Raw genomic sequence first — 25,354 nt, 5'->3', positions numbered from 1 at the left:
CCATACAATGGACAAGGGTCTCATATCTAAAATATACCTGGAACTCAAAAAATTAAATCCCCAACAACAAATCTTCAAAGAAACAACTGCCCAATAAATAAGTGGGCTAAAGACTTAAAGAGAAACTTCTCTGAAGAGGAAAGAAGGATGGCCAATAGACACATGAAGAAATGCTCAACCTCCCTAGCCATAAAAGAAATGCAAATCAAAACAACATTGAGATTCCACCTCACCCCAGTTAGAATGGCTAGAATCAAGAACTCTAATAACAACAGATACTGGAGGGGATGTGGACAGAAGGGAACCTTACTGCATTGTTAGTAGGAGTGTAAACTTGTTAAACCACTTTGGAAAGCAGTATGGAGGTTCCTCAAAAGTCCACATAGAGCTCCCCTATGACCCAGCAATCCCACTTTTGAGCATTTACCCAAATGATCACAAACAAGACCACACTAAAGCTACCAGCACAACTATATTTATTGCAGCATTATTTACCATAGCTAAGATATGGAACCAATCCAGATGCCCCTCAGTAGATGCATGGATCAAGAAAATGTGGTATATATACACAATGGAATTCTATGCCTCCATCAAAAAGAATGCCATTACCCCATTTGTTAGGAAAGACTTGGAAACAATTATATTAAGTGAAGTAAGTCAGGCCCCAAAAAACATAGGTCCCATGGTTTCCCTTATTTGCAATAACTAGTACATGTCTGAGTCAAGCAGAAAAGGTCAGATAAGTTGATGTTAGGGAAATGAACCCCAAGATAACTATTCAAATGTTTTTTTTTTCATGCGATTGTTTTTAATATATTTATAAGATGATTTCTTTGTTGCTTCGTATGTCCCTCCCCCATGGTATAACCCCTGCTTTCACTGTATTTGATGTTGGTATAATTTGTGGAGGGGAAAGGAAAAAACAAATCATTTAAATAGGGATACAGGTGGACCCATTGCAACAATGAGATGTATAAGTCGTTATGTTGAAAAACAAAGTTTACAACTTTGGTGGAGGGGGGAGGTTTGGGTGGGGGGGGGGCGGAGGGGGGATGGGAAGGGATGGGAAGGGGAAACAAAGGAGGAGGCAACAATGCTTGATAAGAAATACACTCATTCTCTGGCCCATGTAATTGTAATCCCTCTGTGTACAGTATTTTCACAATCAAAAAAAACAATGTAGCCAGGCATTAGTGGCTCATGCCTGTAATCCTAACTACTCAGGAGGCTGAGATCTGAGGATTGCAGTTGGAAGAAAGCAAGAGAAGGAAAGTCAATGATTCTTATCTCCAATTAACCACCAGAAAAACAATAGTGGTGTTGTGGCTCAAAGTAGTAGAGTGCACCTTGAGCAAAAGAGCTGGGATACAGCGCCTGAGTTTAAGCCCCACAACCACCCCCCCAAAAAAAAATGTGTAAAGTTTTTAAGATGTTTCTTGGAGCACTTTTTTTGTTCTGTTTTGCGTTGTTTTGTTTTTTGTTGGTCATGGGGCCTGAACTCTGGGGCTGGGCGCTGTCCCTCAGCTCAAGCCTAGTACTCTACCACTTGAGCCACAGTGCCACTTCCAGTCTTTTCTGCTTATGTGGTGCTGAAGAATCGAATCCAGGGCCTCTTGCAAGCAGGGCAAGCACTCTACCACTAAGCCACCTTCCCAGCCCTGGAGCACTTTTTTTTTTAAATGAGTAAAACCATGTTTTAAATCATATTTTAAGAAATAATTTCTAGAGCCAGGCACCAGTGGCTTACTCTTGTAATCCTAGTTACTCAGGAAGCTGAGATCTGAGGATCACAGTTCAAAGCCAGCCTGGGCAGGAAAGTCTATGAGAGAGACTCTTATCTCCAGTTAATCCCCAGAAGACTGAAAGTGGTGCTGTGGCTCAAGTGGTAGAGGGCTCACGTTGAGCTGAAATGCTCAGGGACGGCGCCCAGCCCCAGAGTTCAAGCCCCACAATTGACAAAAAAGAAAAAGAAAATTCTAGATAAAACTGGGAGAAGGGCCAGTGATTTACTAGTGCCTGTGACTTGGGAACAGACTGCCAGGTTAAAAAAAAGAAAAAAAGTGGAGCCAGAGCCTTGAACACATGTGCCAGAATAACGTTTTTGATAATGAATGTGATTATATTGTCCTCTTGTGAAGCATCCTCTATTAGCTTTCCTTTCCTTACCAGATTTTTCAGACTCACAGGGCCTCCCCCACCCTCTTTGATTCATTTTTAGTCATTTTCCCCCTTGTTCCTGCCACCTGCATGCTTTCTTTCTCATGCTGGAACAGCTTTGGCAGTCCCCATTTCTCTGGCTCTACTCTCTCCCTCAAATCTCAGTATGCTAAGTTCCCTTTCTTTCTTTGGGCTTCAGCTGAGATGTTCTTCTGGGAACACTCCTACCACAGCAGCAATCCTCTTCACCCCCTCATTTAATTTCTACTTTCTTTTTATTTTCCTTGTTTCAGTTCTGGAGTTTGAATTAGGGCCTCATTGCTTACTCAACTGATACTCTACCACTTGAGTCATGCCTCCAGCCCTGCTTTGTTCTGGTCCTGGGATTTGAACTCAGGACCTAGGTGCTGTCCCTGAACTTTTGTGCTCTACTACTTGAGCCACAGCTCCACTTCTGGTACTTTTGGTAGCTAATTAGAGATAAGAATCTCATGGAATTTCTTGCCTAGGGTGGCTTCAAACATTGAACCTCAGATCTCAGTCTCTAAGTAGTTATGATTACAGGCATGAGCCACCCAGCTCCCAGCTTCAGCCCTGCTTTTTTTTTTTTTTGGGTCCGGTAGTGGGGCCTGAACTCTGAGCCTGGGCGCTGTCCCTCAGCTCTTCAGCTCAAGGCTAGCACTCTACCACTTGAGCCACAGCGCCACTTCCGGCTTTTTTCTTTTTTCTTATGTGGTGCTGAGGAATCGAACCCAGGGCCTCGAGCATGCAAGGCAAGCACTCTACCACTGAGCCACCTTCCCAGCCCCAGCCCTGCTTTTTGATGGTTGTGTTGGAGACAGTATCTCAGGGACTTTTCTGCCCAAGCTGACTTCAAACTGTGATACTCCTGATCTCAGCCACTAAAGTAACTAGGATCACAGGCATAATGCCACCCAGTCTCCTCCTTACCTTACTTTAAAAAAATTTTTTTCCCCTCACTGTTCCCCAATAAGCAGTAAACTTAGGATGGCAGGGGCATTGTCCCCTATACTTATATTGGCCTTTACAAGTCATTCAGAGGCTTAGTGAGTATGTGAGAATAGGGTAAAAGAATCATGCTGGGCTGGGAATGTTGTCCACTAACACAGCCTTGCCTAGCATGTGCAAAGCACTAGTTTAATTTCCACAACCCTGCTCTCTCCCAAAAGAATTAAGCCCCTGTACAGGTGCGCATACACACACACACAGACACACACACACACACACACACACACACACACACCCGTCGTCGTCGTCATCATCATCATCATCATCATCATCATCATCATCATCATCATCATCATCATCACCATCACCATCAGGTGTTTGTTTCCTGCATCTTCCTTCTGGCTTTTCCAGAAGCAGACTTGTTGGACCTCTCATCCTGTGCCACCTCCACCACCAAATGATTTAATTCCTGGAAAAGTTAGGATTTTTGTTTTAAAGGTGGGGAGGTGGAGAGTGAGAGATGTGGGGAGAGGGAAAGAGAGATTGTACTGAATGCAAGGCCTGCCTTTTTTTTTTTTTTTTAACTCCTCAAGGCTAACACTCTACTACTGGAGCTAGAGATCCACTTCCTGCTTTTTTGCTGGCTAATTGGGGATTAGAATCTTGCAGACTTTCCTGCCTAGGCTGGCTTTGAATTTGGATCCTCAAATAAAGATTTACAGGCATGAGCCACTAGCAGCTGGCTAAAATATTTTTGAACAGTGTTAACCTCATTTATATTTTCCTAGTTATTCTAATTTGGAAAAAAATGGAAGCCTGATTTTATATAAATAATTAAAAATACTTTTAGAGTCTTAATTCTCATTTTCTTCTTGGGGGAAAAGGCACTGATTCCCTTCTTTCCTTCATTCCTTCCTTCCCTCCCTCTTTCTTTCTTCTTTCTTCCTCTTTCTCTCCTTTCTCACGCTTTCTCTCCTTTCTCTCTCCTTCCCTCCCTCCCTCCCTTCCTTCCTTCCTTCTTTCTTTCTTTCGCATGTTAAAATAAAATAAGTCCTGTAAAACCATCCAAAAACTACATAAATCGATAAGCTCCTAGGTTTAACAGCTCCTTGTCCAGGAACAGGTTGACTTTAACCCATGACTCCTACAGTTTAATCTTAATCCAAAGCATCTGGCTCCAGATTGCTCTTCATGGAAGAAGTTAATTATTATAAAAACTACAGAAAAAAAATAGTGTTCCGTTAGTATGCCTTCTTGGTTTTTGGAGCTACTGTTTTATCAAACAGCTCCAAAAATTTCATAAACCTGTTAGGAATGATGAATGGAGCCAGTGACACCTGATTCCTACATAATCACTAGCCATGATTACTGATTTAATTGTGGAGGTAATGGATCTTTTTTTTTTTTGTTAGACAGAGCGTTGTGTGCAGGGTTCTTTTCTCACTAAGTGTATCCTAATTAAAAACCTTCATAATACTTTTGTGAAGGGACTGTGGGACATCCTCCTTTAAGTGCCAAAGTCCTTTGCTCCTAGGATTTTGTTGCTCAGTAGTCTGTCAGCAAAACCGACTCAGATCCTGTCCAGTTCCTAGATGAGACTGGCACTGGACCTTCCCTCCCCACCCCATACTTTCCCCTGTGGAGTGCAGGCTTGACGGTGTATAGGAATAGCTTCCTGACATGTGCCTCTAAGGAAGGCATAAAAATGAGATCCAGTTCATATTCAGTTTTTCCCAACTCTGCTCACAAATGGGGGTACATTTTGGTTTATTTTGGTTTCATTTAAGCTTTTTGAGTGGTAGCCTCTAGGTTATTCTCCTTTTTACCAGCTCAAACTTGGCTTTCCAAATAAAGTCTTTTGGTGTGTGTGTGTGTGTGTGTGTGTGTGTGTGTCTGTCTGTCTGTCTGTCTGTCTGTCTGTCTGTCGCACCGATCCTGTTGCTTGAATTCAGGGCCTTGGCACTGTCTCTGAGCTTGTTTTTGCTCAAGGCTAAAGCTCTACCACTTGAGCCTCAGTTCCACTACTGGATTTTTAAAATGGGAGATAAGAGTCTCACCTTTCCAGCCTGGGGTTGGCTTTGAACTGCTATACTTAAGTCTCAGACTCCTGAGTAGCTAAGATTACAGATGTGAGCCACCAGAGCCCAGTTGAACCACTATTATTTTAACGAGTGATAAGTTCTTCACCCCAGCAGGTACCCAAATTCCCCATGTTGGATAATACCCAACAGCTTTTGGCAGCAGATCCAGTGGTTGTGGCCTCATGTGAGATTGCAATGTCCTGGTCACCTCCTTGGGTTTCAGTGTTTTAAAGTCAGAAAGGAGGAAAGGATGATTATGTCTTGAACATTTCATTGAGAAATTACGTTCAGCTCTGAACTGTGTGATTCCCTCCTTGTCCATTTCATCTGTCACCAGTACCTCTTTCAACTCCACAGTAAAATGGATTTCCATGAAGTCCTGAAGGTGGCCTTGTGGGTGAGGGCACACTGGCCGAGAAAGGAAAAGAGAAAACAGATGTTGCCTTTACATTAGAACAAAAGTCATATATGTGAAGTTTTACACCAAAAGCTAATTCTACTTGGGAATTCCACTTGGAGAAAGGCATTTAATTTCCTAAGCTTGGTGTTATTGGTTTTTGTTTTTAGTTCAGTACAGAGACTGAACTCAAGGCTTTATTGCTTAGTTTGCTTGCTCATGGCTGGTACTCTGCCTTCTGAGCCACACTTCCAGCCCTGCTTTTTGTTGGTTAGTTGGAGATGGATCCTCAGAGAATTTTCTGCTCATGTTGGCTTCAAATCAAGATCTGTGAGATATTAGTCATCTGAGTATCTAGGATTGCAGGTAAGAGCCACCAAGACCTGGCTAGATGTTAGATTTTTGTGCAATCTTGCAGGATTGAGTTTCTCTTTGTACCTGGTCAATATAGTCCAGATTTTTCTTAGTTGCTTCCTTCAAAGGAGCTGTCTAGCATCTGTGAATGAGCCACAAACAGCAAGATCTGGTCAACACAGGGCTAGTATCCTGCCCAGCCAACCCCAAGAGGGTCTGGTGCTCAGCACTTAGGTTTTAGGTTGGTCCTTAATCAGGCAAATGTTTGGGGCTTTAGTTACCTCAATATTCAGGGACAGTAAACATCTTGGAATGTGCCTTAGCTGTGGTCTCTCCTCACATTAAATATACAAAGGAAGCCTTGTTTATTTTGGAGAAGGGGTTGTTTAGCTGTTTTAAGCCATGGGGATATTTTGTTAAAGCTATGAGTGGCAAATAGGCGTGACTATGGTTTTGAAAATGGTCATTTTTGTAAGTAAGAACAAGCTGTCTTCATAGGGAATATTAGGATGAGATTCACATTGGCTGGAAGTTTCTCATCCAGTGCTGCTTAGTGAACTCTCTGGGAGGTGATAAATATGCATGGCCTTTCCCTCTTCCTCCCCCTCAGCTGCCAGTTTCTGGAGTATGGTTTTCCATTTGTGTAGTGAGTTTGTGCAATGAATAGCAGGCTGGTGCCCTCCACACAGGAAGTGAAGCTAGTCTGTAAGCCTTTTTTTGCAATCCTGCCACATTATTTGAGAATGCATGGATGAAAACAATCTTCTTTGAAAAATTGAAACAAAAAGAAAGGAAGCTCATTAGCTTTAGCTTAAAAAAAGTGACCACTTTGGGAGTGCAAAGATAGTTTTCATCTCCATTTTGATTTTAACCTAGTGGGACACCTGGGATGTGTTGCTCGCTTTGTAATAGGTACTTAACCACTGCTTTTGTTGAGAAGCACTGACACCTTACTTGAGCCTATAAAGTAACTAAAAGCAAGATAAAAGTTAGGCATCCTGGCCTTTACTTTGCATATGTCCTTTGCCCTGAACCATTCTCTCCTGCAGCCGCTTTGCAGCCATCTTTGAACCCAGGAAGGACCAGGTCACCTGCCAGGCATCAATAAAGACCAGATCTGAGACTTAACCAACCCACTGCCAAGGCCACTGCCAGCCATCCTGGATCATCTAAACACCACCAATGACTAGGCCTGTTTGTCAGTTACTAATACCTCTTCCAGGCCATCAGTTCTTCCTCCCATAGGAGGAACATTTACTATAGCAAATGTGGGTTCAGGGAAGAGGGAGGGCTGAAGTGCTTTCTTCCTTTGGTACAATAAATTCCTTTTCTGCCCTTCCATGTTACTCACCTTTTATTTGGTGTATTGGGGAGAGAGGCTACACCTGACCTGTGAAAGCCAGGAGTTTGGGCCTAGGCCTAAATCTCCTGTAGCAATCTTTCCAAAATTTGAAGTTCCCATTTGTCAAGTAGGAGAGCAGATAACTAAATTTAAGTCTAGGGAGACAATTACACTACCTAAAGGGGCAAGAAGTGGTAGGACACTTTTTCACAATAAGGTTCTAGACACAGGGTCCTGACTCTTGATATGAACAACCTTAGGCAACAGCCTAGAACTGAGGACAGAGACTAAGTACAGGGTAGTGTATGTATGTGTGTGCGTGTGTGCTCAATAAGAAATAAATATCTCATGGACTTTTATCCTCAAACTGGTTTTGAAATTTGATTTTCAGATCTCAGCCTCTTGAGTAGGTAGGATTATTGGTGTGAGCCACCAGTGCCCAGCTCAGAGTGTGTCTTGAAAAATGATTTGTGCCAATGGATTCTTTGTTATTGGTAACTTGCATTCCCTGCTGCCTCTGCAGTCTGTTCTTGTAATAAAGTATTCATTCCAGCTTTATCTGGAGTTGTCTGAAGTATAGAGGTGTCCTTCTGAGAATGTAACCAGTTCTGGGCCATAGGCCCAACTGCAGGGGTTCCACATATCAGGTCCAACCACTTGCCCGATATATAAAATAAAGAGATGAATAGTTGCAAAGGGCAGAAAAAAAAGGATAATTATGGGCAAAGTAAGTATTTCAACCCATCTTCAGGGTACAAACATAAGTTTTAGGTTTAAGTAGAGAAAGAATAATTGGGGTGTAGTAGAAAAGTATGCATTATTATTAAATAGTCTTGGGCAAAGTGTTGATCACTTCGTCTAGTTTGCCCAAGGCCCCAGGTTCAGTTTCTAGTACTGTAATGACCCCAGTTCTGATTGATATTTAGAAGAAGTTGTTCTGTTGTCATTTGAGGGGAGCAATCTGGTCAGGATAAGCAAGTCATGGTTAACTTATGATCGTCTGTCCTGTCAAGACTCTGTTGTTCCTTTCCTTGAGGGTAATTTCTGTCTCTAATAGTAAAGTTATTATCCATCAGTCCTGTACTCCCTGGAACCCAAGATGATTGTGGAAGAGATGACTCAGAGTAAAGCAGACAGATACAAATGGAGGCAGAGATGCCAAGCCTTTATCCTGCTTTTAGTTACCCTTGTGACATTTGCAGGTCTCAGTGAGAAGTAAATGTTTTCAGCAAAAGCAATCCTCAGGGTCTGAGGAGAAGGATGCTATTTTTTAATTTTTGTTTTTTGCCAGTCATGGGGCTTGAACTCAGGGTCTGGACACTGTCTCTGAGCTTCTTTTTTTTTTTTTTTTTTGGGTCCGGTCGTGGGGCCTGAACTCTGGGCCTGGGCGCTGTCCCTCAGCTCTTCAGCTCAAGGCTAGCACTCTACCACTTGAGCCACAGCGCCACTTCCAGCTTTTTTCTTTTTGCTTATGTGGCGCTGAGGAATCAAACCCAGGGCCTCATGCATGCAAGGCAAGCACTCTACCACTGAGCCACCTTCCTAGCCCTTTGAGCTTCTTTTGCTCAAGTCTAGCACTCTACCACTGAGCCACCTTCCCAGCCCAGGATGCTATTTATAAAAAACAACAACAAAAAAAAACAAAAAACACAATTTATCTATACTATGATAGAATTTTATATGTGAGGATTTTAAATGACTATTTTGTGCCAGGTAAAGTAAGTCATACCTGTAATGCCAGCTATGCCAGAGGCATAAATAGGATTGTGGTCTCAGGGAGGCCCAGGCCAAATCACAAGACCCTGTCTGACAAATAACTAAAGCAAAAAGATCTGAGTGTGGGACTCAAGTAGAGTTGTGAGTTCAAACTCCAGTCCTGCCAAAAACTAAAAAATTAAAAAAGTATTTTGTGATATAAATGATAGAATATAAACTTATTGAATGTTTTGACTTTTTGTGTTTTGTTTTTGCCACTTCTGGGGCTTCAAATCTGGGCCTGGGTGCTGTCCCTGAGCCTCTTTGTGCTCAAGGCTAGCTCTCTATCACTTGAGCCTCAGCACCACTTCTGGCTTTTTTGAGTAGTTATTTGGACTTCTCTGCCTGGGCTGGCTTCAAACCACAATCCTCAGATCTCAGCCTCCTAGTAGCTAGGATTACAGATGTGAGCTACTGAAGCCTTGCCCAGGCTGGCTTTGAGCCATGATCCTCAAATCTCAGCCTCCTGAGTAGCTAGGATTACAGGCTTGAGCCACCGGCACTCTGCTTTTTTTGTTTTAATTTGTTGCTTTATTTTGTTTTGTTTGTAACACTGGAGATTGGACCTGGGCCTTTGGCTTGTTGGCAAGCATTGTACTCCTGAGCTATGCCCAAAGCATAAAAGATTCCACAGGGTTCTTAATAAGCATGCTTTAGGTCCACCTATGGAGACTTAATAATCCAAACAACCAGACTTTGCCTGGAGCCTATGGACTTGAGAGTATAGGCTTGCTCTGTGTGAGCTCTTCTGCCTCATATCTCTAATTATACTCTAAAGGGCCCATGTGTGTCTGACAGAATTCTCCTCAGCTTCCTGTCTTCATTGGTCTACCCTCCTCCCCTTGACCTCCCTCCCACACCTTTCAAGTGCCAGCTCCTGGTTTTCTTTTGGTTGAAACATGGGTTCGTTTTCTAAGAAATTACGCCACTTGAATTTTCCATAACTCAGTTAATACATTTGTATACATTTGCATACAACCCTGTATATGTTTACTTGTGCATTTATACATTTGTTTTATTTTTTAGTTTACACCTGTAAGAGAAAATAGGCATCATTTGTTACTCTAGACCTGACTTACTTTACTTAATGTAAATTTTTTCCAGGTCCATCCATTTCTTAGCAAATGATGTAACATCATTCTTCTTAAGCCATTATTTCTTTTTCTTTTCCATATTTTTTTCTGCCTGTCCTGGGGCTTGAACTCAGGGCCTAAGCTCTGTCCCTGACCTTTTATGCTCAAGGCTAGTACTCTTCCACTTGAACCATACCTCCCATTTCCATTTCTTTTGGTAGTTAATTGGAGATGAGTCTAGGATTTCCTGTCTAAGCTGGCTTCAAACCATGATCCTTAGATCTCAACCACCTGAGTAGTTAGGATTATAGGCCTGAGCTACTGGTGCCAGACCTAAGCCACTGTTTCTTTATGTGTTCTTCTAGCCTTGCTTTCATTCTCCTCTTCTTCCAGGACCTCAGTGGTATGAATATTAAATCCAACGGATCCCAGATACTTAAGTTCTTTCCCATACTGACTTTCTCCTCCCATTGAACCCATCCATTAAATATATTTTTTATTTTGGTTATTACATTTTTCAGTTCTAAAATTTTCCTTTCATTCTTTCCCCCCTCTTCCCTTTTCCCTCCTTCCTTTGCTTCTACTCTCTTCTCTTTTCTCTGTCTCTCCTTCTCTTTCTTACTTTTTGGTTAATGGGTTGGTTTTTGGAAACAGTCTCACTATGTCACCCAAGCCTGGAAATCAATATCCTCCTTCCTCAGCCTTCCCAGTGCTGGAGTTGTTGTTGTTGTTGTTGTTCTTCTTCTTCCTCCTCCTCCTCCTCCTCTCCTCCTCCTCCTCCTCCTCTTCTTCTTCTTCTCCTCCCTCCTCTTCCTTTCCTTCCTCTTCCTCCTCCTCCTCTTCTTTTTTTTTCTTCTTCTTCCTCTTCTTTCTCTTCTTCCTCCTCTTTCTTCTCCTTCTCCTTCTTTTCTTTTGGTCATAGGGCTTGAAATCAGGGCCTAGGCACTGTCCTTGAGTTCTTTTGCTCTAGGCTAGCACTCTTATCACTTTGAGCCACAGTGCCTCATTTGTTTTCTAATGGTTAATTGGAGATGAGAGTCTCACAGGGACTTTTCTGCCCTGGCTGCCTTTGAACCATGATCCTCAGATCTCAGCCTTCTGAGTAGCTAGGATTACAGGCCTTGGTGCTGGCTGTAGTTCTTTCTTTACTTACACCTTTTTTTTTTTGGTCGGCCGTGGGGCTTGAACTCTGAGCCTGGGCGCTGTCCCTCAGCTCTTCAGCTCAAGGCGAGCGCTCTACCACTTGAGCTACAGTGCCACTTCCGGTTTTCTGGTGGTCTATTGGAGATAGGAGTCTCACGGTCTCTCCTGCCCGGGCTGGCTTTGAACTGCGATCCTCAGATCTCAGCCTCCTGAGTAGCTAGTATTACAGGCGTGAGCCACCAGCGCCCACCACCTTTTTCTTCTTTTTTTTTTTTTTAACTGAGGCTATTATTTTCATGTTTGTAACTGTGTTGAATTTTTTTTTTTTTTTTTGCTAGTCCTTGGACTTGAACCTTGCTTAGGCACTGTCTCTGAGCTCCTTTTGCACAAGGCAAGTGTTCTACCACTTGATCCATAGTGCCACTTCTGGGTGTGTGTGTGTGTGTGAGTGTGCATGTGTGTGTGTTGTTGTTGTTGTTGGTTTTGAGTAGTTATTTTGGAGGTAAGAATCTGATGGACTTCTCTGTCTGGACTGGCTTTGAACTGTGATTTTCAGATCTCAGCCTCCTGAGTAGCTAGGATTACAGGTGTGAGCCACTGGTGCCTGGCTTTGACAATTTTTATTGTTGTTGTTGTTTTTAAATCATTATGTCTTTGATAGTTTCCTTTCCTTTCTTTTCCTTTCCTTATTCCTTTTCTTTCTTTCCCTCCCTCCTTTCCTACCTTCCTTTATTCCTTCCTTCCCCCCCCTCCTCTTCTTCCACCTCTTCCTCCCTCTCCTCCTCCTGCCTCCCCCGCCCGCTGCCACCGCAGCCACAGTACTGGGGTTTGCAATCAGTGTCTCATACTTGCTTGCCTTTCTTGCTCAGTGGGCACTCTATCACTAGAGCTACGCCTTCAGCCCGGCTTTTTGCTGTTAATTAGAGATGGAGTCCAGTGGACTTTTCTGCCCTACCTGGCTTTGAACTGCAGTTCTCTGTCTTTTAGCTTCCTGAATAGCTAGAATTATAAGAGCCTAACAACTTTGAAAACTTAATTTTCAAATAATTCTGTCATCTTGATATTGCCATTTCTTTTGATTTGAGATTTTTGTCTATGTGTGTGAAATCTAAATATTTGGGGTGTTCTGAGACTCTGGGTCTAATTTAAACCTGCATCTTCACCTGTCCCCTCTGAATTGCTCCAACTGGAGAAGGGATGAAGGGATGCTGCCTTGTGATTGACCATTGGAGATAGAACTTTGCATCATTCACTCAGCTTCCACTGACATGGGAGTCTGTAGGGTCCCTCCTGCTGCTGGTTGGAGGCAAAGTAGGAAGTCCATCTCCCTAGCAGGCCTCACTGACACTTCCTGGGCAGGGCAGGGACTTTTCATTTCTGTCCCACAGTTTCCCACCAGGCCTCTATTGACACTAAGGGAAGGGAAGTTAGTGGTGAGACCTGCTGCTTGACAATGGAAGTGTTCACTCTCTGAAGCCTCAGATTCCACCCTTGGGCTACAGAAGGCTGCTTCTTTGCTCTGGTGGAGGTGGAGGCTCTGCAGGTGGTCCTTGCTAGGTTAGTCCGACCCTGGTGGTTACTATCCAGCGGGGGCAGTTGTGGCAGATCCCGGTAAGATTACAAGCCAAGGTCCACATCCTGCCAGTGCTGGGTAGGGATGGGGTCATTGGTTCTTCTAGAAGTTGGTTCTTCTGGAGTAGAGCAGTCTATTATTTAAGTTTTCTGTCTGCCCCTTCCTAGGTCTTTTAGAGAGGGTAGGCTTTTGTTTGGGCTTTTTATTGGGCTTTTGGAGAGCTGTTCATTCACTTTTCTAGGTTACTGGCTTCTTCAGTTCCAAGATTGGAATGTATGGGGGGAAAACAATTCTTGGTTCTTAAGGTCCTTAGCTAGTCTGTTCCTTCTTTTCAGAGGTTTCTTTTCCTTTTCTTTTTTAAAATTGAAGTAAAGTATATGTAACATCAAATAATTTACCATCTTAACTGTGTTTAAATGTATACTTCATTGGTTTTAAATACTTTCATAATGTTGTGCAATTGTCACCACTGTCAACCTCCAGAACATAAAACTGAAACTCTGCCTCGGTTAAATGCTTTCCCATCCCCTGAACCCAGGCCCTAGCAACCACCATGCTATTTTTTGGACTCTTTGGTTGTATATGTGTATTTGTTTGCCAGTACTAGGATTTGAATTCAGGACCTCAAGGTCATCAAGCTTGCTTGTTCAAAAAGTGCTCTACCACGTGATCCATGCCTCCAGCCCGGCTTTCTGCTAGTTACGTTGAAAACAGAATATAAACAAACTTTTCTGCCAGGACTCTAGTTAAATCATGATTCTCTGAATCTCAACTTTCCCAGTAGCTAGGATTATAGGTGTGAGCTACCAGCACCCAGGGTCTCTTTGGTTTTGACTATGACGTCTTTTGACATTTAATTTTTTTTATATAATACCCGCCTTTTAAAGTATACTTAATGAGAAAAATAGTGAAAAGTATATGTCTTCTGCTTTCGGAGAGAATTCTTTGCCCTCTGTCACTTAAAAAAAGATTTTAGCAAACCATTTGTTGCTAAGGGATTAGTCTTTCAAAGGTAGTCATATTTTATAAGGAAATACTTACTTCCTTAAAAGAATGGTTTTTTGTTAATAATGCAGGTATTGGTGGTCTATATGTTTGAAAGTGGCATGATGGAGGCTTTAAACTTGGATTCTCAGAGACTCTCAGAAGAGACTTTCTTATATAGCCACATCTGGGTCTTGGGGGAAATCAACCCTAGACACCCCCTCACTAGTAGGGGGAAGGTGGTGGAGGATGCTTCATGACCTTGGCTAGAAAGCATTGCCTCAGAGTCTCTTTGCAACACTTGGCAGGCTGACAAAGGGGAAAGCGAAGGAAAACCCTTGGTTAAGTAAATACTCTGTGTTCATATTTCTCTGTGAGGGGTTGAATGGGCTAACTCAGCATAATCGGTTCCATATGTCTGGTATTGCTGATCCAGGCATCACTAGTTGCATTTCTGAAACAAGTCAGATCAGATGCTCCATGTTTTGGAAATAATAGCTGGGTTTTGTTGTTGTTGTTGTTTTTGCATGTTTGCACCCACCAAACTCTTTAGTGTTCTGCCTATAACTCTCAGCTCTGGTCTGGAGATTGAGTCTTGGATGATAAGTGATTTACATGAGATCGCCTTGCCACTGCATGACTAAGCTGGGGTCAAACCATGTTCCTGTGGCTCTATAGTAGTTGTTCTCATCATGTTCCTTCTTCAGGCCCTTACCTCCCAAGTCACACAGAAATGTAAGCCTTTTTCAGGGAATCCATGTCAAAAAATGGGAGACTCTCACCAGATATGGTAGCTCAGCTACTTGGGAGCTGGCAGTAAGGAGTGTTGCAGTTTGATGGCAGCCGAGCAAAATGTTAGCAAGACCTAATTTCAACGAATAGTTGGGTATGGGGGACATGCCTGTGATCCTAGCTACATGAAAACTTGTGTAGAAAGATCATGGGCCTGGCCAGCCAGAATACAAATCCAAGACCCTATCCCCCAAATAACTAAAACAGAAAGAGTTGGGCTGTAGTTCCAGTGGTAGAATATATGCCTAGTAAGTGTGAGGTCCTGAGTTGGAATCTTAGTACTGCTCCCCCTTCAAAACAAAAAGTAGGAGTCAGATTAAAGGCATCATCTAAACCTTTGGGAGCTCTTGCTGAGGAGTATGATCAAGGCCAAGGGGAGAGGCACATTGCTCCTTCTTTAGCCAAAAGGAATGTGTGGAAGCAGGGACAGCAGGGGTGTCACCTCAATAAGCCAGCTCTCAGGGAGGTCAGTAGCTTGCGTGGCGTGCTAGTGTTAAAAAATGTATGGCTCTGGTGTCTGAAATGAATAGACACACAAGAGTTACTGGAGATTTCCTCAAGGCATTTTACTTTTTCGCAAAAGGGTACAGACAGGCACACCATGTAGGGCAGTTTGCTGTTTTTTATCCCAATCCAAACTGTTGCTCCTCCTTGTTAAGGAATTAGGTTCACATTCTAAGTACAATTAATTACCAAGGTTAGAAAAGGGGCCATTCTCTAATTCCTATCAAAGGCTTTTTTTATTTCTTCTCATCACCTCTGGCTGGGAGGAGGACAGTTGGAGGGGGTTGATGTGGTCAGTGGAAAGCTCCCACTAACATTCCTTTTAACTCCACTGATAAATATTTCTCTTTTTAACAAACAACACACACTTGGTAAATACAGTTTATTGTTTTAACTCCTTCAACACAAGACATACCTCCCTAACTAACATGGCTAGCTGATCACAAGTGTAAGAGGATCGGACACATCCATCCTAGGGGACCATGCAGAGTCAGGCAGGCACAGGAGAAAGATTATTATAAGGTTTATTAGAGGAGCCATATTTCCCCCAAGAGGGAGCAGATAGCCTCCATCCCCATCCAGGTAGCAGGAGGGTGGGTCTGAGGGACAAGGAAGTGAGGTAGATGGAAAAGGCTAGTTTTTCCTCACATCGGGGTCTTCATTTGCCCCTTCTGATTCACTCTCATGCTCTAGGTCCAGAAGGCTGACCTGTGGCCCTAATAGTCAGCAATGAACTCTTTGGAGCTCTGGCTTCAGATAGCTTTTTATGCCACATGATCATGTGTATCTGAAATTTAAATGTCAAGTGATATTCTAGTTTTCACCTGGCAACCCTGTGCTGACTGTGGCCCTGGTGAAAAATCTTCCCTTACCAACGCAACACTTTCTAGGCTACTGCTTTGCTTTCCCACTGTGTTCATCTCTGGGCTTTCCCTGGTATGGGGGACTTCTTGTATGGCAGCTGGGAGTGCTTGGGGCAAGTATGGCTCCTGACTACTTAACTCCTCTGTCATTGTTCTAAGCCCCTGCTTTCTGCTCAGTTCTATCCACTGCTTACACAAGGCCAAGGTCTTCTTGTCAGGTGTTGCTAGCTACACATGTACACAAAGGCAGCCCACAGGGCTCATTTACCCCACAATGGCCTTTTCTTCCTTTAGCTTTTTCCAAGTATATTGCCTTAAGTTAATGATTACCATGCACTGTTTAGGACTGCTTGAGTAGGTCAAGTGATTATTGCTGAAATATTATACTTTTTTTTCTCAGTGTCTATCATCTAGAAATTGTTGTGTTTGCATAAAGAAAAAGCTTCCCTAGGTAGACAAATAATGTTCATGCCCTTAGATAATGTAGTAGGGAATTTAAAGATGAAATATAATATTTGATTTAGGTTATATAGAAATTAGAAGTTCCTGCTTATTAATAATGGATAATTTGGGAATATAAATGTAACTGTGCTTTTGTAAATTGTAAAACCGAACTGTAGCCACCACCAAAGTGTTCTACCTTTGCCCCTAGATAGGACTTGTATACTGACTAACCACCTCTTTTAGCTTCTGTAACTCTGCTACTTTTGTTTGTTTATTTGTTTTTGTCGGTAGTGGGGCCTGAACCCTGGGCCTGGGCGCTGACTCTCAGCTCTTCAGCTCAAGGCTAGAATGCTAGCTCAAGGCTAGCGTTCTACTCAGGATGCTGAGATCTGAGGATCACAGTTTAAACCAGGAAGGAAAGTTTGTGAGACTCTTATCTCCAGTTAACCACCAAAAGCTGAAAGTTGAGCTGTGATTCAAGTGGCAGAGTCCCAAGCCTTGAGCAAAAAAATTAAGAAATAGTGCCTTGGGCCCTGAATTCAGGCTCTATCAGGAAAAGAAAAAGAAAAAAGATCAAAAGAGCCTATGTTAAGAAAGACGGTCTGAAACCATCCCTGGAGAGACTTAATTCCTAATAGCTGAGAGGCCTTTGACATGACAAACCCAAAGCACACTTCCATTCCCATTCCAAAGCACGCTCCAGTTTCATCATTCTGCATGCCTTAGCTCTGATGGACATCACTAGTCTCAGTCCTCACCACCACAAGAGCTGGTGTCAGAAATTGCTAGGGGTCAGAGAAAAGAAATTATAGTCATCCTGGCCAGTGTATGTTGTGTGCTAGTGGGACTGGTTCATGTCAGCCCCTGAGTCCAAGGCTCTCTTCCCTTTGGGGGCTCAGAAAAGTTATAGAGATTCTTGGGGTTGTGTCTGAGGCAACAAAGGACTGGGTAGCCTTTGGCTATCCGGATACAGAACTGCTGGCTAACCACTATGCTGTATTCACCTCACCTCCTGCTGCCCTCACAGTGTGCTCAAATTGCTCATGGATTTAGGGATGGGATGCACTGGTTCATCCTGTGTGTGTGTGTGTGTGTGTGTGTGTGTGTGTGTGTGTGTGTGTGTGTGTGTGTGTGTGTGTATTATATTTAAATTAATCAATTAAAATTTGTGTGTGTGTTGGTTATAGGAATTGAACTCAGAACCTTGCTTTCTTCCTTGGCTTTTTTGCTCAAGGCCGGTATTCTATTACTTGAGCCACAAGCCCATTTCCAGTATTTTGGTGGCTAATGGGAGCTAAGACTCTCATGGACTTTTCTGCCTGGGCTCACTTCAAACCAAGATTTCAAATCTCAGCCTTCTGAGTGCTAGGATTACAGACATGAGCAACTAGCACCTGGCTAGAAAAAAAGCTCTTTACTGGCATCTCTCTAATTGACCAATTTTGAATCTAAGAGTCTGACTTCCCCAAACCCCCAAATGCGTGACATACAGCTAGCTGTATGCAGAGCAAAGGTGCCTATACCACATGCCAGTTGTCCTGCCGCTGTCCCCCTCCCAGTCACACAATGCCCTTTTCTGGACTGCTCTCTTCCCAGTATACCCTGTAGAATGCTGCACACATCTCAACCCCATTCCATAGATGTTCAGCTCCACACCATGCAGCGTGCTGGGTTCAGAAATGCTCCCTAGAGCTGCTGAGTAAGCAGAAAATGTGTTCAGAAAAACAAGGCACAATATCCCTGATTTATGCTAATTATGGTCCATGGCCTGTTCCTGTGCTGAGCTCAGGGAGAAGATGGTAGTGGCAAAATCCTTGATTTTAGGAAGTCAACAGTTGGAATTTATTCAAGGCTGATTGGTGATTGGAAATATTCAGATTCAGGACAGAGAATACCAACTTTGGGACTGAGTGGAACTGGTGCTCTACTACTTGAACTATGTCCATTTTTGCTTTACTTATTTTTCAGGTAGTATCTCTTGCTTTTCCCTGGGTCATCCTGGGCCATGATCTTTCTATTTATGCCTTGTATTGGGATGACAGGTGTATGCTACCACACCTGGCTTTTATGGTTACTTCTGACCTTTGCCTCCAGAATAGCTAGGATTACCAGCATGAGCCAATGCACTCTGCCTAGCAGCTTCTTTTAACTGGGTAAGCCAGAGGCTGCTTTGGCTGAACTTGCTATAACACATTACTCATCCCACTTAAGCTGCTTGTCCAGTCCCCACAATGGAACAACCTTGGGAGAAGTGGGAGAAATGACTTCTTATGCATTCCACCCAAATTACAGCCAGAAGCAGTCAACTTTTCCACATGTAGAAAGGACCATGTTCAGGTAAAGTCTCTGATGTGGGCTTTTAATATGTCTTTCAAACAGACTAACCATTCTTTGAAAATTGTCTCCTGAAATGGCCATCATCTAATAAGCCACCTTCATTATCAAAAGGTTGATGAGAACATGTTCATGTCAATTAGAAAGGCTTGTAGCTGGGCACTAGGGGCTCATGCCTGTAATCCTAGCTACTCAGGAGATGGAGATCTGAGGATTGCACTTCAAAGCCAGCCAGGCCAGGAAAATACGTGAGACTCTTATCCCCAATTAACTGACAAAAAAGAAAGAAAGAAAGAGAAGGAAGGAAGGAAGGAAGGAAGGAAAGAAAGAAAGAGAAGGAAGGAAGGAGGGAAAGAAAGAAAGAAAGGAAGGAAGGAAGAAAGAAAGAAAGAAGCCAAAAAGAAAAAAGAAAAAAAAAGCCATAAAAGGAGCTGTGGCTCAGGCAGTAAAGCACTAGCTTTGAATGAAGAAGCTAAGGGATAGTCCTATGCCTTAAGTTCAAGCCCCAGAACCAGCACATAAATAAAGAAATAAATAAAGTTTACTATACTGCTGAATCTTTTTGTCTGATTTCATCCTTTACCATCACACCCCAAGAAATAATTCTAAAAGTGTTCCCCATCTGTAGAAGGGAAGGAGTGGTGGTTAGAGAAAGCATTATAATGCCAAAATTGCTGGAATAACAACAATTTATCACCTTAAGATAAGTTCTCTAACATATTTTCATAACACACATACCCCAAACCTCAAAATGGCATGTCGTCCTCTGCCAAAGCACCCAGAGGGCCCTGCAGTCTCAGCCACTAAGGCCTTGGGACAAGGAAAAGCAGTGAAGTAAATCTCTTACCAGCTACCATGCATTCATCCTTACTCCTTAAGGAGGCAGAACCTAAAGAGAGGACCCATTACAGAACCCGCCCGGGAGGGAATGGTTCTGGAGTGGGAAACAGCCGTGCTGTGAGGTTCTTATGATCTGGAGCAATGGCCAGAGTGGAGGGATAGAAATATGTTATCTATGCCCCAAAGTGGGATTGCTGGGTCATAGGGGAGCTCTATGTGGAGTCTTTTGAGGAACCTCCATACTGCTCTCCAGAGTGGTTGAACAAGTTTACACTCCCACCAACAATGCAGTAAGGGTCCCTTCTGTCCACATCCCTTCCAGCATCTGTTGTTATTAGAGTTCTTGATTATAGCCATTCTAACTGGGGTGAGGTGGAATTTCAATGTTGTTTTGATTTGCATTTCTTTTATGGCTAGAGAAGTTGAGCATTTCTTCATGTGTCTATTGGCCATTCTTTTTTTTTTTTTTTGTCGGTCATGGGGCTTGAACTCTGGTCCCTCAGCTCTTCAGCTCAAGGCGAGCGCTCTACCACTTGAGCTACAGCGCCACTTCCGGTTTTCTAGTGGTTTATTGGAGATAGGAGTCTCATGGTCTCTCCTGCCTGGGCTGGCTTTGAACCGCGATTCTCAGATCTCAGCCTCCTGAGTAGCTAGGATTACAGGCGTGAGCCACCAGCACCCGGCTTCTATTGGCCATTCTTATTTCCTCTTCAAAGAAGTCTCTCTTTAAGTCTTTAGTTCACTTATTAATTGGGCAGTTGTTTCTTTGAGGATTTGTTGTTAGGAGATTTAATTTTTTGAGTTTTAAGTATATTTAGATATGAGGCCCTTGTCCGTTATATGGCTAATAAAGATCTTCTCCCAATCCGTGGGCTTTCTATTGATCTTGCTAGCTATATCCTTTGCCTTGCAGAAGCTCTTCAGTTTCACGCAATCCCATTTGTCCAACCTTTCTTTGATTTGTTGTGTTTCTGGGTCTTTATTAAGAAAATTTTGGCCTGTGCCAGGAAGCCCTAGAATTTCTCCTATTCCTTCCTGTAATGTTTTCAGGGTTTCTGCTTTTACTTCAGGGTCTTTGCTCCATTTGGAGTTGATTCTGGTGCAGGGTGATATATAAGGATCTAGCTTTAGTTTTCTACAGTTGTCTAACCAGTTTTGCCAGCACCTGTTTACTGAAGAGTCTATCTTTCTTCCATTCTATTTTTTAGCTCCCTTATTGAAGATTAGGTGGCTGTAGGTCTGTGGATTCAATTCTGAGTCTTCAGTTCTATTCCATTGGCCCTCAGGTCTGTTTTTGTGCCAGTACCAAGCTGTTTTGATTACTATGGCTTTGTAGTAGAGTTTGAAATTTGGTATTGATATTCCTCCAGCGCTGTTCTTTCTGCTAAGGATTGTTTTTGCTGTACTAAAGCTACCAACACAACTATGTTTATCACAGCATTATTCACCATAGCTAATGTATGGACCAACCCAGATGCCCCTCAGTAGATGAATGGATCAAGAAAATGTGAGATAGATAGATAGATAGATAGATAGATAGATAGATAGATAGATAATAGATATGAATGCCTCCATCAGAAAGAATGGCACCACCTCCATTTGTTAGAAAATGGAAAGACTTGGAAAAAATTATATTAAGTGAAGTAAGCCAGACCGAAAGAAACATAGGTCCCATGGTTTCCCTTATTTGCAATAACTAGTATATGTCTAGGATAATCTTACCAGACAAGCAGAAAAGGTCAAAAGCTATGTACATATGATCATATAAGATGATGTGGCCAGGTGCTGGTGGCTCAAGCATGTAATCCTAGCTACTCAGGAGGCTGAGATCTGAGCAGCACGGTTCAAAGCCAGCCTAGGCAGGAAAGTCCGTGAGACTCTTATCTCCAATAAACCACTAGAAAACCCAGAAGTGGCGCTGTGGCTCAAGTGGTAGAGCACTCGCCTTGAGCTGAAGAGAGCAGGGACAGCACCCAGGCCCAGAGTTCAAGCCCCACACCCACAAAAAAAATGATAATGGGAAGTGAAATGAACCCCAAGATAGGGACACAAGAGGTTTTATCTTTGTTGCTGTTGTTTTTAATGTACTATGTGATTTTTTTTGTTTCTTTTGTATGTTCTTTCCCCAGGGTATAACCCCTGTTTTCACTGTATTTGATTCAGGTGCCCTGCATCTTGTATATACATTCTTTCTAATTTGGGGAGGGGAAGGGAAATAACAAAACGCTGAAACAAAGATATAGCTTGACCCATTGTAACAATGAGATGTACAAGACACTATGTTTAAAACAAACTTTATAACTTGGGTGGGGGGAAGGAGAAGTTGGAGAGATGGGGAGGGAAGGGATGGTAGGGGGAAAACAAAGGAGAGGGTAACAATGCTTGATAGGAAATGTACTCATTACTTATGTAACTGTAACCCCTCTGTACAGTATCTTTAAAATAAAAAAATTAAAAATAAATATGCTATCTAGAATGACATGTTAAGACAAATTTCCCAGATCCCCTTTCTTTTTTTCTTTGATCTCTATATCTCAATGGCCACTTAAGTCCTTTATTATATCAAAAATTTGTTATATTTCCTGAAATTCAAGTTAATTGGACATTCTGGGTTCTTATTTACTAACCTTTGCTTCGCTCTAAGCAGAAGCTATGCTGTCCTCTGCACATACACACACACTCACACTCACGAGCCTAGCAGAGTGTGACATACTGAGTAGGGCTGGGGGTCCCTCTGTACTAATCCATAGCATAAAGTGCCAGGCCTGTGTCTCTCTCCCATTAACGGCTCACTGACAACCTGTTTGAATAAATAACAACCAGCATAGAATGAATGCTCCATAATGGTGTTTAAAAAGGCTGAAAATACAACTGATGCGAGCCTCTATTTTTAGAAAGACTCGTGGGCCAGATGAAATAAGAAATATTCTGCAGTTCATTCCAGAAGGCAGGCATTTACTGAATGCTCCAAGTCTGGTAACATAAGCTACATTCATTTCCTTTTTTGAACCGTAGCAACTTTTTGAAAACTATTGACTAAATTCATGCCGTAGTATGTGCAGTAAGTGATCGTTTCCCACCTCTTGCATTTAATCACACAGTTGGACACATAATGCTTTTGAGCATAAATATTGCTAAATCCATATACCTAGTATGTACCTGAAACCCACTGGTGTTTTTTGGTGGAAAGCCCTTCTGTACCATCACCTTCCTGTAGAGTTGGGTATGAAGGACTTGGAATGAGTTACCATTAAAGAAAAAGAATTTTTTCTATGTAGGAGAAATTTTATTACTTTTTCTTTTCTTTTCTTTTCTTTTGCCAGTCATGGTGCCTGAACTTTGGGCCTGGGCGCTGTCCCTCAGCTCTTCACCTCAAGGCTAGCGCTCTACCACTTGGGCCACAGCACCACTTCCATCTTTTTCTGCTTATGTGGTGCTGAGGAATCGAACCCAGGGTCTCATGCATGCAAGACAAGCACTCTACCACTAGAGCCACCTTCCCAGCCCCGAAATTTTATTTCTTTAAAATTCCTTTTCTCTTATAATTAAATGTTTAAATTTTTGAGTTTTTAATTCTTTTTTGTTGTTATTATAAAGGTGATGTATAGACGGGTTACAGTTACATATGTCAGGTAATGAGTACAGGTAATGACCATCAACCCCTTCCCTGGTCTCTCCCAGTTTTTTCCTTCCATCCCCATCCGCAAGTTTGTTTATTTGTTTTTTGATCAGTCGTAGGTCTTGAACTCTGGGCCTGGGAGCTGTCCCTTAGCTCTTCAGCTCAAGGCTAGCGCTCTACCACTTGAGCCACAGCGCTACTTCCAGTTTTCTAGTAGTTAATTGGAGATGAGTCTCATGGGCTTTCCTTCCCAGGCTGGCTTTAAACTTCAATCATCAGATCTCAGCCTCCTAGCTAGGATTATAGGGGTGAGCCACCGGTGCCTGGCATCTCATCCACAAGTTTTATCGTTCATTTTCAACATAGTGTCCAGTGAGTGCCACTGCTACATTTGTTCTCTCTTTGTCCTTTCATTTCTGTGCCACTCTTTGCCTTCCCAAAGACAGATGAACAAACACACAAGACAAAAAGAAAAGAACAAAGAAAAAAACCCTCTTGTTTCCATTTCCTGAAACTCATTTTGATGAATATTATTTTATGTGATTGGAGGCATATGTACATTGAGCTTTTGTGTTCCTCCCCTATGAGTATCCTCCTTTGGTCTCACTGTGTAGATTTTGATTCTTTTATAGTGTTTAAAAATATTTCCAAGTAATTGTATAAAGGACTTTCAATTCAACATATTAGCTTATGACTAGGTTGTCACCTCTCCCATTGTTCTCTACCATGTGTCCCCATCCCATCATCCATCCCTCAAGTTACCTAGTTACATTTTTACATATGTACATTGAGTATTATGACTGTATTTGTTCCTCCTCCCTCTCTCCATTTTTCTGCCAAAAAATTTTTTTTGAGGGGTCTCACTTTGTAGTCCAGACTACCCATAAACCTGAGGTCTTCTTGCTTCATCCTCCTGAAGGCTGGGATTACAGACATGAGCCACATGCCTGGCTTATTGCCTGGGAACTCTTCAGAAGGAGACAAGTAAACCAAGAGTTTGGTAATGAGACTACATGACAAATGTGCATAATAAGAAGATTCTACTCATCCTTTCTGAGAGCACTGAGGATGCCTAAGAAGTAGAAACTCATCCTGGCCTAAGAAGTAGAAACTCTTCTTCATGATATGAGGACTAAACTCAGATGTTCTGTTTTGCAGTTATTGTTGAAGTGGAAGGAGAAACCAAGTTGCACCAACCATCCCCAGGACCTTTCCCAGGGAGCCTGCCAGTCAACCACAGGCCACTCCCCTTTCCTCTCTCCAGTGGAGACCAGCCTGCCTTGATGTCACCAATCCAGACACAAAGACCACATCCAGGACCCAAAGTTCTTCCCCAGGTGCCCTCTGCGGTCTCAAAGCTTCTCCCGCCTCTTGCATTTAATCACACAGTTGGACACATAATACTTTCTGAGCATAAAGATGTCAAGTTTAATTGCTCAATCAATATACCTAGTATATACCTGGAACCTACTGGTATTTTTTGGTGGAAAGACGGGAAGGAACTACTTGGAGCACATCATTCCATCACACAGTTTTATCCTGATGATGAAGGGACATCAATCATATCATCCTTCAGGTATGCGCTCTTGCTTCCTTTCTTTTTTACATGTTATTATGCTAATACTGCCCCAAAGCAAAAGCCTTCTAAGTAAAACACTAGCCTTGTTTGCTGTTAGGCATCCTGCTCCCTAGAGTGTGTAGATGAAAAGCTGTCTGTTGGTGTTGTGAACTTCCTTCAAGATGACCTGGGCTCCACTGTGTCTGTGGTAACAGAGCATGTGGAGTCTGGCCCTAATGGTCTCCAGTACAGCTCTCCTGAAGAGCCACACCAGTGAGCCCACCAGTGAGTGGAAAGGTGTTTTGGGCAAGAGGTGGGATGAGGAGAGATTGTTTTTATAGTGCTAGCTCTCAAACCCAGAGCCACTGAGCTATACTCCTAACCCAAGGGAAACATTTTTTTTTTCAAATTCTTTATTGTGATTAAGTTATTACATAGTTTCCCAAATTTCACAGTATTGTGGGATAGTGATGCTTAGTTAAAGTCACGAACACATTCTAACTTTCATGGGGCAAATTGTCTATCATGGTCAATAACATTTATGAGTTCTGTGAGCTTTGACGATACAGTTA

The 25,354-nt window shown here is 42.6% G+C and overlaps 1 protein-coding gene across 1 annotated transcript in view; it reads left to right on the top strand.

The window, feature by feature from the left end:
• Mertk (MER proto-oncogene, tyrosine kinase) overlaps positions 1-25,354 on the top strand; it is a 132,745-nt gene that overhangs the window by 4,007 nt on the left and 103,384 nt on the right. Inside the window, exon 2 of the mRNA XM_042695402.1 lies at positions 24,383-24,800. Coding sequence (XP_042551336.1) covers positions 24,383-24,800 — 418 coding nt within the window. The remainder of the gene's footprint in view (positions 1-24,382; positions 24,801-25,354) is intronic.

Source organism: Dipodomys spectabilis, unplaced genomic scaffold (genome assembly GCF_019054845.1).
Source record: "Dipodomys spectabilis isolate Male_0828 unplaced genomic scaffold, ASM1905484v1 ptg000187l, whole genome shotgun sequence".
Lineage (NCBI taxonomy): Eukaryota > Metazoa > Chordata > Mammalia > Rodentia > Heteromyidae > Dipodomys > Dipodomys spectabilis.
This window is presented reverse-complemented; position numbering and strand designations above follow the sequence as displayed.